At 53.7% G+C, this 12,047-nt stretch overlaps 3 protein-coding genes across 6 annotated transcripts; 1 reads left to right on the forward strand and 2 right to left on the reverse strand.

Moving 5' to 3' along the window:
• Positions 1–209: 209 nt before the first annotated feature.
• On the reverse strand, positions 210–1,563 carry APOA2 (apolipoprotein A2). Its single transcript, XM_077155732.1, has 4 exons — positions 1,452–1,563; positions 1,211–1,286; positions 797–929; positions 210–415 (listed from the first exon to the last, which is right to left on the reverse strand). The coding sequence occupies exons 2-4, from the start codon at positions 1,260–1,262 to the stop codon at positions 298–300; spliced, it is 303 nt and encodes a 100-aa protein (XP_077011847.1). The 5' UTR covers positions 1,263–1,286; positions 1,452–1,563; the 3' UTR covers positions 210–297.
• A 1,119-nt stretch (positions 1,564–2,682) lies between these two features.
• TOMM40L (translocase of outer mitochondrial membrane 40 like) lies at positions 2,683–8,214 on the forward strand. Of its 3 annotated transcripts, none has more exons than XM_077156683.1 (12): positions 2,683–2,880; positions 3,344–3,472; positions 3,693–3,728; positions 3,828–3,942; positions 4,197–4,264; positions 4,532–4,624; positions 4,926–5,027; positions 5,176–5,281; positions 5,490–5,612; positions 5,728–5,804; positions 6,026–6,122; positions 6,263–8,214. In XM_077156683.1, the coding sequence occupies exons 3-12, from the start codon at positions 3,708–3,710 to the stop codon at positions 6,400–6,402; spliced, it is 942 nt and encodes a 313-aa protein (XP_077012798.1). In that variant the 5' UTR covers positions 2,683–2,880; positions 3,344–3,472; positions 3,693–3,707; the 3' UTR covers positions 6,403–8,214. The 3 variants fall into 3 exon arrangements, with proteins under 3 accessions (XP_077012798.1, XP_077012799.1, XP_077012797.1); XM_077156684.1 differs by having other exon boundaries at positions 2,684–2,880; positions 3,693–3,725; positions 3,818–3,942; positions 6,020–6,122; XM_077156682.1 differs by having other exon boundaries at positions 2,685–2,880; positions 6,020–6,122.
• On the reverse strand, positions 5,493–11,739 carry NR1I3 (nuclear receptor subfamily 1 group I member 3). Of its 2 annotated transcripts, none has more exons than XM_077156681.1 (9): positions 11,669–11,718; positions 11,242–11,380; positions 10,626–10,756; positions 9,279–9,448; positions 8,920–9,059; positions 8,598–8,743; positions 8,386–8,502; positions 8,103–8,208; positions 5,493–7,247 (listed from the first exon to the last, which is right to left on the reverse strand). In XM_077156681.1, the coding sequence occupies exons 2-9, from the start codon at positions 11,346–11,348 to the stop codon at positions 7,118–7,120; spliced, it is 1,047 nt and encodes a 348-aa protein (XP_077012796.1). In that variant the 5' UTR covers positions 11,349–11,380; positions 11,669–11,718; the 3' UTR covers positions 5,493–7,117. The 2 variants fall into 2 exon arrangements, with proteins under 2 accessions (XP_077012796.1, XP_077012795.1); XM_077156680.1 differs by having other exon boundaries at positions 5,495–7,247; positions 11,535–11,739.
• Positions 11,740–12,047: the final 308 nt, after the last annotated feature.

Raw genomic sequence — 12,047 nt, forward strand, 5'->3', positions numbered from 1 at the left:
TAGAGGGAGATGTCTTGGGTTTGGAGAGGAGTCCCAGGTACCCCTACCCTATCATTTCCATTATCTGCTTATCAACCCTTCCTCACCCTCACCCCCCCCCCACACCAAAGCCCCTTTCCTTTTAGCAGTAGATTTTTCTCTATCTTTCCTCCAATTCCTCCCTCACTATCCCTACCTCTCCCAGTCCTCCAAACACACCAGACTCACAGTTTGACTCCTCAATGTTTATTGTATTATAGAAAACATGGTGGGTAGGGAGAGGGGCTCCTGGCCTGGTTTGTGGGTGGTCTCAACACCTCACGGGGTGTCAGGCTGTGTTTTGAGGGACATGAAGTTGCTTAAGAAGTTAAACAGATCAGTTCCAGCCTTCTTGAACAGGGGTATCAGATGCTCCTCGGTCTTCTCATAGTAAGCCCTGAATATGTGAGGGACCAGAGGTCAGTGTGAGGGACCCTAAGTACTGGCAGGGAGCTTGTTGGGAGGAACTCAGAACAGACTGACCATGTCCCCAAACTCTAGCGCTCTAGTACTAGGTTGACTCTGACATGGCAAAGCCCTAGGAGGAGAGTTAAGACCTTCACAGGGCAGAGGAGCAGACACTCAAGATTGAAATTCCAGGTGCAGTTCCTTCTGCCCCTGGGAGCCCATGGATCAGTGGAGTGGTGATATTTTTTTCTTCAATTTAAACCTAATATTCTCAAAACCCCACCCTTACGCTTGGTCCTTCCTGATACCTTCCCTCTTTTCTTTCTCTCCACAGCCCCACAGCCCCTCAACCCCTTTCCCTGAGACTCACTTGGCCTGGGTCTGAAGCTCCAGGGTCTTGGCTTTTTCTATCAGGTCCTTACCAAAGTCCATCATAATCTTTATGGTCTGAGAGAACATGGTCTGCAGACTTGGCTCCTCTGCCTCCCTCCGAACCAAGGCCCCTGCACACATGCACATAAATTCTTCTCCGCTGGGTTCCCAGCACTGAATTCTGGTCTCTCGCCAAACCTTTGGCCAGTATCTAGACCCAACCCTTAGCCCCTTCCCCAAACAGGTGTCCAGCTCCAGGTCTTTGGATGAGCTTCCTGGGCTTTAGAAGGGAAATGATCTTCCTTTTGAGTTCTCTGGTTGCCAGATCCGTCCATAGGAGAGCAGACAGATGGCACCTAGGAACCCCAGCCCCCTCCTTTTTGGGGGGCATCCCTCTCCATGTCACACTCACCTTCAAGGCTGCAGACAACGAGGAGCAGCACTGTCAGTGCGAGCAGCTTCATGGTGCTAACCCTGGAGAAGGTCACCTGGGAACAGGAGGGGGTGGGGTGGGGTACCTGAAGCCGAATAGGCTTTTTAGCCCGTCCCCAGGGATATCCCTACCTAGACTTCCACTCCAACCTGGTTCCTGTCCTCCCCACAATGAAAGCCCAGTCAACTCTGGATGCTGCCCCCACCTCCTGCTCCCTTACCCTGCCGAGTCAGCGTGTCTGTCCTTAGCGTCTGTGCCTGGCCTGGCTGGGGAGCGGATATATATCTGTCTGCCTCCCCACCCCCTGTCAGGCGACAGGGATTGTGAAAGGGTCCAGTGGGGCAGGGGCCATGTTGGAGAAATGGGGGAGAAGAGGATAAGCACATGGGGACTCATGATGATGGGGTGGGAGGCAGGGGGTGCAGGCCTTGGTAGAGGCCAACAGTCTCCTAGGCCTAGATGGGAGTCATTATTTTAGAGCCGGGGACTAGCCATCCTCGAATGCAGCAAGAGAGCAGGGCTCGCAGTTGTTTCTCCGGAAAGCCCTAACATATCAAGACCTCAGCCCTTGGTAGCTTTATCCCATCGTGGATAGATTTCATCTTCCCAACTTTCTTTCCTCCCCCTTTGTGGCAACTTGGCAGAGCAGTACTGGCAAACAAGAGAAAGGAAAAGAGAATTGAAATCGGGCAGACATGAGGGGAATGGGACTTAGGGGAGTGAGGGTTAGGGTCAGAGGGCAGTTGTGATTGACTTTGTCCCCTTTCTGAGTTAATGTGTAATGAAACAGAGGCGGAAAACATGGAAGCCCGGAATGCCTCTCCTGGGTGCTGATCAGTGAGCACCCACCCCCAGTAAACCAAATTTAGAAGGCAGCCCCTGGCCTCCCCCTCCCAGCTGGATGGCTCTGAGAGGAAAAGAAGCAAATGAGAGACTTCTGCTAGGATAAAGGTTGAAGGCCTCTGGTCATTTGATCACCTTATCGGTTCTAGGCCAGGTCAGCCAATAATGAGTCAGCAGGGGCAGTAGCGTCCCTCTGGCCAAGGCCCTAGCTAGCTCTTGTCCCTGCCTGATTATGAGGGAGGGCAGAGGCACAGCCCCCTCAGGCCCCAAGGCATTTGGGCCAAATCAGAAGCATTTGTATCATTCACCCTTTTGCCCCCAGAACCTACTCCATGTGCCCTACAGGGAACATTCCTGAGAGATGGGGGTGGAGGTGTCGGGGCTCGTATGGAAGGTAGTAACCAGGGCCCACGAAATCCTCCTCCATCCTCAATTATCTCCCTGTGGAGTGCTTAGTGCTTGAGGCTCAACCATGGACTTGCTCCTGACTCTGGGATGGAGCGTGTTTGGGAGCCCGAGTTTGGATTCTTGGATTTCATTTGCCTACCCTGTCCAGGGAGGTGTCGGGGAAGGAAGGGCTAACCACAGGAAGCAGCTATTTCAGGGAATACTGCTAGAACTGTGGCTGCAGACGGAGCTCCTCTACCTCAGATTCCCCCACATATTCCAAACAGGAAGCAAGCTGGCAAACTGAGAGATACATACCTCCACGAGGGAGGTGCGTGTCCACGTAGAGCGCTGTCTGTGAGCAGTACCCGTTTGGAAGTGTGCTGTGCGCCGTGGTGCACAGTGGCGGGTTTCTCCAGGTATGGTGGGGAGAATTCTCCAGAGGCCCTCTGGGGTGGGGAAAGGGGTGGGGGGGAACGACTGTATGACTCAGAGTTCGAAAGAAGTCTTTAACAGTCGGGAACGCTGCCACCCTTCACAAGACTGAAGTCCCCAGGCTGCATAGTTTATTTTCTCAAGGCTGAGTGAGGGACAGCACTTCAGTGGCCTAAGATGCAAAATGCTCCCTCTAGTGTCTTTCACGCTCACGGGTTTTTCCCGACCTTGGAGAGGCTGGGCGATCTCAGGCCTTCTACTAGAGCAAGTCTAAGGAGGCACCAATCAATTCCTGCCGGTCTCTGCAGCGTGCGGGTTGGAGCTCCCCAGAATTGAACTCCGCCACTCCTTTTGCTTCCTCCTCTCCCATTGGCCCTTCGGAGAGCAAGGAGGCCTTTTTTTTTTCCCCACTGGGTCTTTGATAGTTGCTTTTTGCCCGGTTCCAAGATGGCGTTCGTAGCCATGCTGAGAATGCAGTTTGAAGCCGTAGTTCTGCCATTACTCAAGATGGCCGCCCCCATCAAGATGACCGGGCTGTGCCGGGGGTAAACGGGGGCAGCCTGATGGTCTGAGACGGTAAGGGCTAGTACCCCATTACAGGCTTGGCTTTGGGGTCTGGGAATTAAGAGTTGAGAGACTGGGAAGCTGGCCGAGGTCTCTGGTGGGGGCTAGGATTAGAGAGTGGAGGAGGGGACTCGGGTGACAGGTAGGGGTGAGGGATCAAAGAAGGGACTAGAGAGTACCCGGGGCTCAGTCTCTTCACCGGTGCTCTGTCCCCCCACCATCCCTGTTTCAGGTCGAGTGTCGGACCATGTGGAAGTTTCTGGGACTGGTGAGCCGGATGATGGGGGGTGGGGCCCGTGGGGGGTAGAGGGAGCAACAGCGTCCTTTCCCAGGCTTACCCCGGCCTCTCCCTGTCCTCTGGACTGAGATGGGGAACACGTTGGGCCTGGCACCTATGGGGGCTTTGCCCCGCCGGAGCCCCCGCCGAGAGGAACCTCTGCCCAACCCTGGGAGCTTCGATGAGCTGCACCGGCTATGCAAAGGTGAGAACTTGGCATTTGGGTGCCCCAGGTTGAAGTGATGGAAGAGGGGAGGGTCTTGAATGCTGGCTGCCCAGTGATGGGAGCAGGCAAGGGAGATCATAGCTGGGCATTTAGCCTCAGGGAGGGTCAGGTGCCTGAATAAAGTGGAGCATTTCCTGGCAGGATCTGAAAGGAGGTCAGTTCCTCTGAAGTGCTTCCTATGGGGTAGGGGTTCCTTGTCTGTACTTATTTCTCCCTTCCCCCACCTCCTTCAGATGTGTTCCCAGCACAGATGGAGGGAGTGAAGCTCGTTGTTAACAAGGTTCTGAGCAGCCATTTCCAGGTGCTCCCACTTCTCTGACCCATCCTTACTGTTCCTCCCTGCCTGTCCCTGGATCCTCTTCTTTCCCTTTTTACTCCAGCCTTCGCCAAGCTCTATGGGACAAACGAAGGGAGGATGTGGGGCTCTTTTTCCTTCCCTTGCCTGTGGGACTTGTTGCTTTTGATTTGGTGACCCTCCATGTACTGGGGTATTTGAGGCTGACAGGTGGGGTGGGGGACCGGAGCGGAGCAGGTGTGCCCTCTCCTCCGTTGACTCCTGTCTCCGCAGGTGGCTCACACTGTGCACATGAGCGCCCTGGGCTTGCCTGGCTATCACCTCCATGCGGCCTATGCTGGGGACTGGCAGCTTAGCCCCACTGAGGTGAGGGCTTCCCACACCGGGGTCCTCTCCTCAAGAGCCTCCCACCCACCCCGGGACTTAGGTCTGGAGGAGGAGAAGGAGATATTTGTATAATGGGGAAGAAGGGGTTGGCGCCTGAATCTGTGTCTCTTCTGAATGGGAGCTGGTGGGGAAGCGTTTCTTAGCCTGAAGAGCCAGGAGGGTTTCTTTTCTTTCACCACCAGGGGGCGCTGGGTACCGGGAAGGAAATCCTATATTGGGGTTTAGTTCAGGCTGCACGGAGCCTCCCAGCTCAGCCTTACCTCGCCTACCCTCTCAACAGGTGTTCCCCACTGTGGTGGGGGACATGGACAGCAGCGGTAGCCTCAACGCCCAGGTCTTGCTCCTCTTGGCAGAGCGGCTCCGAGCCAAGGCTGTCTTCCAGGTGACCCCCTGTTCCTGCCTCTAGCCCCTGAGGCATTTCCTCTTTTCTCCGCCACAAGTGACCTCCCCTGGGGCTTCTGTGGGGAGGGCCACAAGCCGTGGTGGTCTTACGGAGCAAGCGAGATTTTGGTTTTGCTCTCCCCACCCAGACGCAGCAGGCCAAATTCCTGACGTGGCAGTTTGATGGCGAATATCGGGGTGATGACTACACAGCCACTCTGACCCTGGGAAATCCCGACCTGATTGGGGAATCAGGTGAGGAATTGGGACAGGTTCTTTTTCTCTTGGCTGCTCGCTGCCTAATGTGGCCTCTGCCTCTCGTGTTCTGTGCAGTTCAGGGGTTAGGAAAGGAGCTTCCTGGGCAGGCTGTGGGAGGTGGTGGGGGGAGTGCTGGGGGGGAGGTACCAGGCCTGGAAGCTGTCTCTGTGACTGACTCTGTGTCTCCCCGCCCACCCACCCCCAGTGATCATGGTCGCTCACTTCCTGCAGAGCCTCACTTCTCGGCTGGTGTTGGGAGGAGAGCTGGTTTATCACCGGCGGCCAGGCGAAGAAGGGGCCATCCTGACCCTGGCGGGGAAATACTCGGGTATGGGGTGAGGGGGAACAGTGATGGGGAGGGGCAGTTGTGGGTTTTGCTGGGGTTCCTGGCCTGTGTGCGACTGCAGTAACGCTCCTTTTTTCCACTACTTGGGCTTTTACAGCTGTCCACTGGGTAGCTACACTGAATGTGGGGTCAGGAGGGGCCCATGCAAGTTATTACCACAGGGCGAATGAACAGGTAAGACTGCTGCTCCCATGCCAACCCCAGCAACTCAGCTGTGAACTTTTGTCCCTCCGGACCTCCCCAGGCACTGCTGACCTCCTGTGCTCCCAGCCCACACTGCACGTACATTTTCACGAACACTTTTATTCTGGACCCTGCTGGCCCTCTTCCAGGGCCCATTTAGTCCTCACTGACCTGCTTCTTGTCTTACCCTTGCCCGTGGTGGTCAGGTGCAGGTCGGAGTGGAGTTTGAGGCAAACACAAGGCTACAGGACACGACCTTCTCCTTTGGTTACCACCTGACTCTGCCTCAGGCCAACATGGTGTTTAGAGGTGAGAGTTATTGAGAAGACATTCAGATGTGCCAGGGGATTTGGAGGGTACAGAAAGAAGGAGGCTCTACCTTATTTCTGCGGCCCCCATTCTCTGAGTTTTTGGTTAAATAACCTAGTTGGTGCTCTCTTCCCCAACAGGCTTGGTAGATAGCAACTGGTGTGTGGGTGCTGTGCTGGAGAAGAAGATGCCCCCCCTGCCCGTCACCCTAGCCCTCGGAGCCTTCCTCAATCACTGGCGCAACAGATTCCACTGTGGCTTCAGTATCACTGTGGGCTGAGGTTGTCCCAGAGCTCCCACAACAGCTGGTACCTCTGAGTCTGGCAGCCTAGGCCCAGAGACTAGGCCTCTCTCCAGACCCTGCCTTGGTGGGTGAACTCTAGGCCCCAAGATCAGGGGGGGAACAGAACCATGCCCATCTCAGAACTGGAGCTACCGCAGGGGCAGCTGACGAGGCAGTGGTTTGGGGCTCCCACCTCTACCACCAGTCCCACTCTCATCCTCCCCATGTTCTTGGGGCTCTGGACTCAGGGAGAGGATTAAGGGGTACATCTGGCTGATTTTCCCCCTTCACTCCCTTTTTCCTTTCTCTTTGGATTAAAGCTCCTAGCCTCTCCCTTTTCAGAGCAGAAAAGTCTGCACAGGATTAACACCCCCATCCTGTTTTCCAGCCAGAACATTCCAAGGTTGGGAAAAGGGGGCTGAAGGGCTAAATTTTGGGTCTCAGAAAGTGGGGCCCAACCATTCCAAGAAGGAATTTCTTTACCTCTTGGCCCTGAAGCTACCTCCTTCCCCATCTTCTGTGCTTCCGGAGAACAACTTTGTCCCCAGGGGCCTCCTCCCTCCCACGACTGCATGAAGAGGCAGTTATTGCTTTAGTCTTTCATTGCAATCACCGGCCTCCCTTTTTACTGTCCCAACCTCTGGCCCCAGCATTTTCCCCTTTATGGTCCGGTGTGTCCCCGATGGGCTGGGGAAGGAGGTGAGCCAGGCCCTCAGCTGCAGATCTCCTGGAGCAGAGGCATCATGGCGGACAGCCCCTGGATGTGCTGAATTTGGTGCCCATATGCATCATTAATGCTCCGGAGCTCAGCCAACAGGCCCAGCAGCTTCGCATACAGAAACCTTCGGAGGAAACAGCGGGGTTACCAGAGAAAGAGCGGAGAAATAAGTCCGCTGGTAGTCTTGTCCTGAGGCCCTGGTCACCTGAACTGCCCCCCCCCTTAGTGAAGCGAGGTCTGAACACCAGAGAAAATCATGTTCTGGATAACAAATTGATCAAAGGTTCCAAAGGTCCTCAAGGGGGCCCCTGTGTGACACTGTCTTTTCTCGCCATGCTCATTTCCCCCCAAATCCAGGGCTCTGAGGGCCAAGTGTGAAAAAGCCTAGATTTGGCCAGAACTTCAACCGTGTGGAATCTGAGGGTCTGAGATTCTAGAGCAGGTTCTAGATGGTGGGTGTCTTCTATTATATAAAGAATCCCTCTCCTGGCCAAACTGGCTCATTGAGGACTAAGCAAGAAGGAAGTGGAGTGGACCTCAGAGCCTAGATAGAGCATGGACTCTTGAGCCAGGACTGTGAAACTGTGAATGACCGTAACTTCACAGGCAATGAAAAATTAAAGGAATTGGGTCAATGGAGAGGAGGGGGAGGGCTAAGGAAAGGGAATGAATAGTACTCCGGTAAGCCTGCTGTAGTCAGAAGTTGGGTTGGCAAGTTGGGGGATGTCCTCAATCTCAGGAATGCTGCTATTCAGGGCCTGTGAGCTACATACTTTGCATCTCTACTGAATAAAGAAATCTGGAAAAAATGAGATGAAACAGCAGCAGGAGCAATGTGGATGCTGGAACTGTGTGGGATGGGAATGACCAGAGAGAATGACTGGACCCCCAGGGGACCTGGTTTCTCAAAGGAAAGGAAAGTACAAAGCATTCATCCTGAGAACTTTGAGACCTCCAGTCTCTCAGCCTCCCACCATACCGAGCCCGGGGCCTGGGCTGCTGGCCCCTGATGTAGTCTTGCAGAGTCAGTGCCATCTCCTCTTGCAGCTGATCAATCTCCTCTCTCTGGGTAATCCCAGGCCGGTCTGTAGGATGGGGAGCTGAGTTAGGCAAGTTTGGGGGCGGGGGCGGGGGCAGGCCTGCACGGTGCCCCAGGGAGGCTAAGCTTGGATTGAAGAAGCCTGGGGGAGATGGGTTCTAGGATCTGGGAGTTTGGGCAGAGGTGGTGAAGCAAAAGCTTCTGGGCTTTGGGGGATGCTCACCAGGAGAGAAAAGGGCCACGGCAGCCATGAGCACATACTCAGGCTCCTGGAGCTGCAGTCGCCGCAGTGTCCCGTGGAAGCGAAAGAGCAGCTCCAAAAACTCTACCTGGAATCCCACTGCGGGAGATACTAGGTTTAGGATCCACCTGGTCACCTCACCACATACCAGACCGCATGGCCACGTGCCCTCTGCAGCTCCAGTGCCATCTCACCATGGGCTGCGTCTTCTATCGTATAGCGAAGAGGCCCACAGAGGAAGTTTTGTGTTCGAAGACAGAAAGTGGTATTGAGTGCGATGTGACAGATTTCCACAGCTGCTCCCTTGAGAAGGGAGATCTGGTCCTCCATGGGCAGGGACCTGTGGGGAACAGGGTACAAGGGCACCTCAGACCAGCCTGGACTTCAGAGGAGAGGAACTCCCAGGCCTGACTGAGGCACTTAAAACCAAAGTTGGGGGTTGAGTTTTGGTACTTAGAAAGGCTGAGGGGTTTACTGGAGTATTTGGTTCCTGAAAGGTGATGGTGAGTCACTCACCGGAAAAAGGGCAGATCCTTGGTGAACTTGATTACTTGCTGCACCATGAAAGTGTTGATGTCTGCAAAATGTGTGAGCAGAGGTAGCACGGGGGCTAGGGTCGGCAAAGGCTGGTGTTGAATGAACAAATGAGCTGGAGGCTGCAGAGGTCAGAGCGAAAGTGAGAGGCCCTGACACCAGGACTCACCTTTAGGTCTCTCCAGCCTTGCCTTGGAAGGGTTCTGGGCTGAAGAACCTGTCCAGGCTGGGTACTAGAGAAATCCTGTCCATTGGTGCCTGGGACAGAGCCCCCTCCCCTAGGCCAGCCTCCTCGGGCACCCTTTTGGTAATTCTCCTGCCCAGATCCTCCACGTGCTTACCCCAAACTTTACGAACTGCTCAAACATGGTGCCCACGTGACGCGTGTGGGCCTTCAGGAATGTCTGGATCAGCTCTTCCTGCTCCTTGCTCAGCTGCATGGGTGCTTGCTGGGCCCGCCGCTGGGCCCGCTTTGCTCGCCGCTGTGCCAGGGCTTCTGCCGACAGGATCACTGTGTCCAGGCAAAATACAGGACGAAGCTATTGAAATCAGCACAGAGCACCTATCTCTGCCAGCCCTTGGTCTGGCGCAATGAAGCAGGGAGGGGGCTGAGACTTTCCTGGCTCTTGCTGAAGCCTAGAGGCTCCAAGTGGTAGGGGATCCCTGCACACTGGCACCACAGCAGGAAACACCATGGAAGAGGAGGGGAGGGTGGGCAGCAGAGTGGGCAAAGTATAAGGAATTGTGGCTCCTGGGGGATCTATGATGGGGGATGGGGCATGAAACCTAAACACCTTATGTTTGCATAGTACTATAATTTCAAAGATTCTTAGGTTAAATCTCACTGGATTAAATAACCCTATGGGGAGATAGGACAGGTATTAATATCCATATTTTTTCAGAGAAGTAAAACAGGGAAAGATTCCTGGGATAGGTCCAAGTCACAAAATATTCAAGTGATATATGTTAAGTTCAAACCAAGATCTTTTTCAACTTCTACAGCTTCTTTTCCTTTGCTCCATATCAAAAAATAGTGTGATGTCATGGAAAAAAGCAGAACTTGGGAGTCAGACAGAGTTGAGTTTGAATCCTAGCTCTGCAACTTTTTAGCTGAATGATCTTGGGCACGTAACTGGAGTAAAATCTCCACTTACATCATCTGTTGGAAGCACAGAATAGCTGCCCAACACAAGGAAAGCATTAAATAATTCAACAACTACTGAATACCTGCTAGGTAACAGGCACTCCATTCAGAAGGTAGAAAGGAAAAAGCAAGCCCCATAAGTATCTGGGGTATGAGCATCCCAGGTAGAGGAGAAATAGTAAGTGCGAAAATCCTGGGGAGAGTGTGCGTGGTGCATTTGAGGATGACAGTGAAGTTATTGTGGCTGGAATGGACTGAGCAAGGCGAATAGAGTGGGAAATAAAATCTGAGAGGCCGGGTGGGGCAGCTGGACTACGGAGATCATGAGATCATATACGCTAAGAAAGATGGAGGATTACTGAAGGTTATGAGCAGAAGAGTGACATAATATGACTTTGTTTTCTATAAAGCTTATTCTCCCCATGTACCCACCCCCACCCCCCCACCCCCTGCCCTGGCTGTTATGTAGACCACATGCTATAAGGAGCAAGGACAAACAGAGACAGAGTCTGTGGATTCACGGGATGGTAAGGCGCCAACTCACTGTCCTTCCTCATGCCAGCATCCAGGCACTTCTGCATCCTGCAGGCTGGGCAATGGCGCCGCTGGGTCTTGCTGACCTTACAGCTTCCAGCAAAGGGACAGGTAAGACCAGTGCTTTTGTTGACTGTTCGTCTGTGAAAGAGAAAGAAACATTGTTAGGGACAGGGATGGCAGTCACCAGGTGGCTGGGTACATCAGAGGCTGAGAGGAGATGGTCTAAAAGTCCTGGGGATCTCTGGTAAGGTGGGCTAGTCTGGGCTGTGTCCACAAGTCCCCAGAGGTGGATAGGGTATGGCACATCTCAAGCATTTCCATGGGACCACAGGATTACTCAGGAAAGCCTAGCACTTAGCTCCATGATTTGCAGGTAGTGGGCACATACTAAGTATTCTTGACTGATTTGGTGTGCCTGTAAGACAAACGTTCAGCCTTCTCTCTTATCATGCCACCTGGTTATACAGCGTTGGATTGGTGTGACGTGGCATGCTAGCCCCTGGGTAGGTGGGCTCTCAGATGCAGGAGTAACGCAGCTAGACAAGCTTGGGCATGTGCCGGGGCTTCAAGGCTGACTGACAGGCAATTTGGGGGGTTGTTTCTGTTGGGAAAGAGGCTCTCACCTGAAGAAACCCTTGCAGCCCTCACAAGTCAGGGCATGGAAGTGGTAGCCTGTGGCTCGGTCCCCACATACCACACAGTCCCTCGGCTCATCTTCCCCACTGGCCATGGCATCAGGTGTTGGGGTCACCTTTACAGACCCTTGAATGTGAGAGGGATTAACAGTCAGCTCTGGGCCACCCTTAACCCTCTTTATTCTATTCTGCAGAGCGTTTCCCCAACCCTTCCCTGGCCCTGTCCCTCCAGTATTACTGGTACTTTGGCTTTGGTGTCTGGTCCTCAGCAGATTTCCTACCTGCCCCTCTTAGGCAGCATGCCACCTGCACGCCACAGGATTGGGTGTCTCCCCAAACTCTCACGCTTCCTCTGATTTCCCTCTCATCTCAGGAGCTGCCATCGCTTGGAGTCAGGGATTGTGGCTCTCAGTACCTGAAAAACAAGGGACTTCTGTTGTATGTGGCCTCCAGTAGCTCTCAGTGACTACCTAAGTGGGGCGCAGACTCTGGACCCAGGGCAAAGGTTTTCCCAGCATGCCCATGGTGCTTTTCCCTGGCACATGGGGAGGGACCCAGGGTGGGGGATGCATAGTGGGGAGTTCATGGCTCATTATAAACTGCTCCTTATCAGATCCATGTAGATTTTCCGTACTTCTGAGCTTCAGGCCCAAATCTTCAGCTTGCTTTTTATGAGGTTCTTGGGCAATCTGGGGAGAGGGAGGCAGCGCACTCTTATTCACGAGTCAGTAGTTAAAGAACAGTAGTAACAATTCCACAAAGCTCCCAAAAAGAAAGTTTTTAAAAAGAAACCA

Source organism: Tamandua tetradactyla, chromosome 4 (genome assembly GCF_023851605.1).
Source record: "Tamandua tetradactyla isolate mTamTet1 chromosome 4, mTamTet1.pri, whole genome shotgun sequence".
Lineage (NCBI taxonomy): Eukaryota > Metazoa > Chordata > Mammalia > Pilosa > Myrmecophagidae > Tamandua > Tamandua tetradactyla.

What these genes read in the sequence shown, in the direction of transcription:
- APOA2 (XM_077155732.1), bottom strand. Translation starts at nt 1,262, where the DNA reads ATGAAGCTGCTCGCACTGACAGTGCTGCTCCTCGTTGTCTGCAGCCTT. An exon ending in CGTTGTCTGCAGCCTTGAAG is followed by an intron (nt 930 to 1,210) that starts GTGAGTGTGACA and finishes GCATGTGTGCAG; the next exon opens with GGGCCTTGGTTCGGAGGGAG. An exon ending in GAGCTTCAGACCCAGGCCAA is followed by an intron (nt 416 to 796) that starts GTGAGTCTCAGG and finishes TCACATATTCAG; the next exon opens with GGCTTACTATGAGAAGACCG.
- TOMM40L (XM_077156682.1), top strand. Translation starts at nt 3,708, where the DNA reads ATGTGGAAGTTTCTGGGACTG. An exon ending in TTCTGAGCAGCCATTTCCAG is followed by an intron (nt 4,265 to 4,531) that starts GTGCTCCCACTT and finishes CTGTCTCCGCAG; the next exon opens with GTGGCTCACACTGTGCACAT. An exon ending in ACCACAGGGCGAATGAACAG is followed by an intron (nt 5,805 to 6,019) that starts GTAAGACTGCTG and finishes CGTGGTGGTCAG; the next exon opens with GTGCAGGTCGGAGTGGAGTT.
- NR1I3 (XM_077156681.1), bottom strand. Translation starts at nt 11,348, where the DNA reads ATGGCCAGTGGGGAAGATGAGCCGAGGGACTGTGTGGTATGTGGGGAC. An exon ending in TGCTGGCATGAGGAAGGACA is followed by an intron (nt 9,449 to 10,625) that starts GTGAGTTGGCGC and finishes GCCTGGACACAG; the next exon opens with TGATCCTGTCGGCAGAAGCC. An exon ending in CAGCCCAGGCCCCGGGCTCG is followed by an intron (nt 7,248 to 8,102) that starts GTATGGTGGGAG and finishes TTTCCTCCGAAG; the next exon opens with GTTTCTGTATGCGAAGCTGC.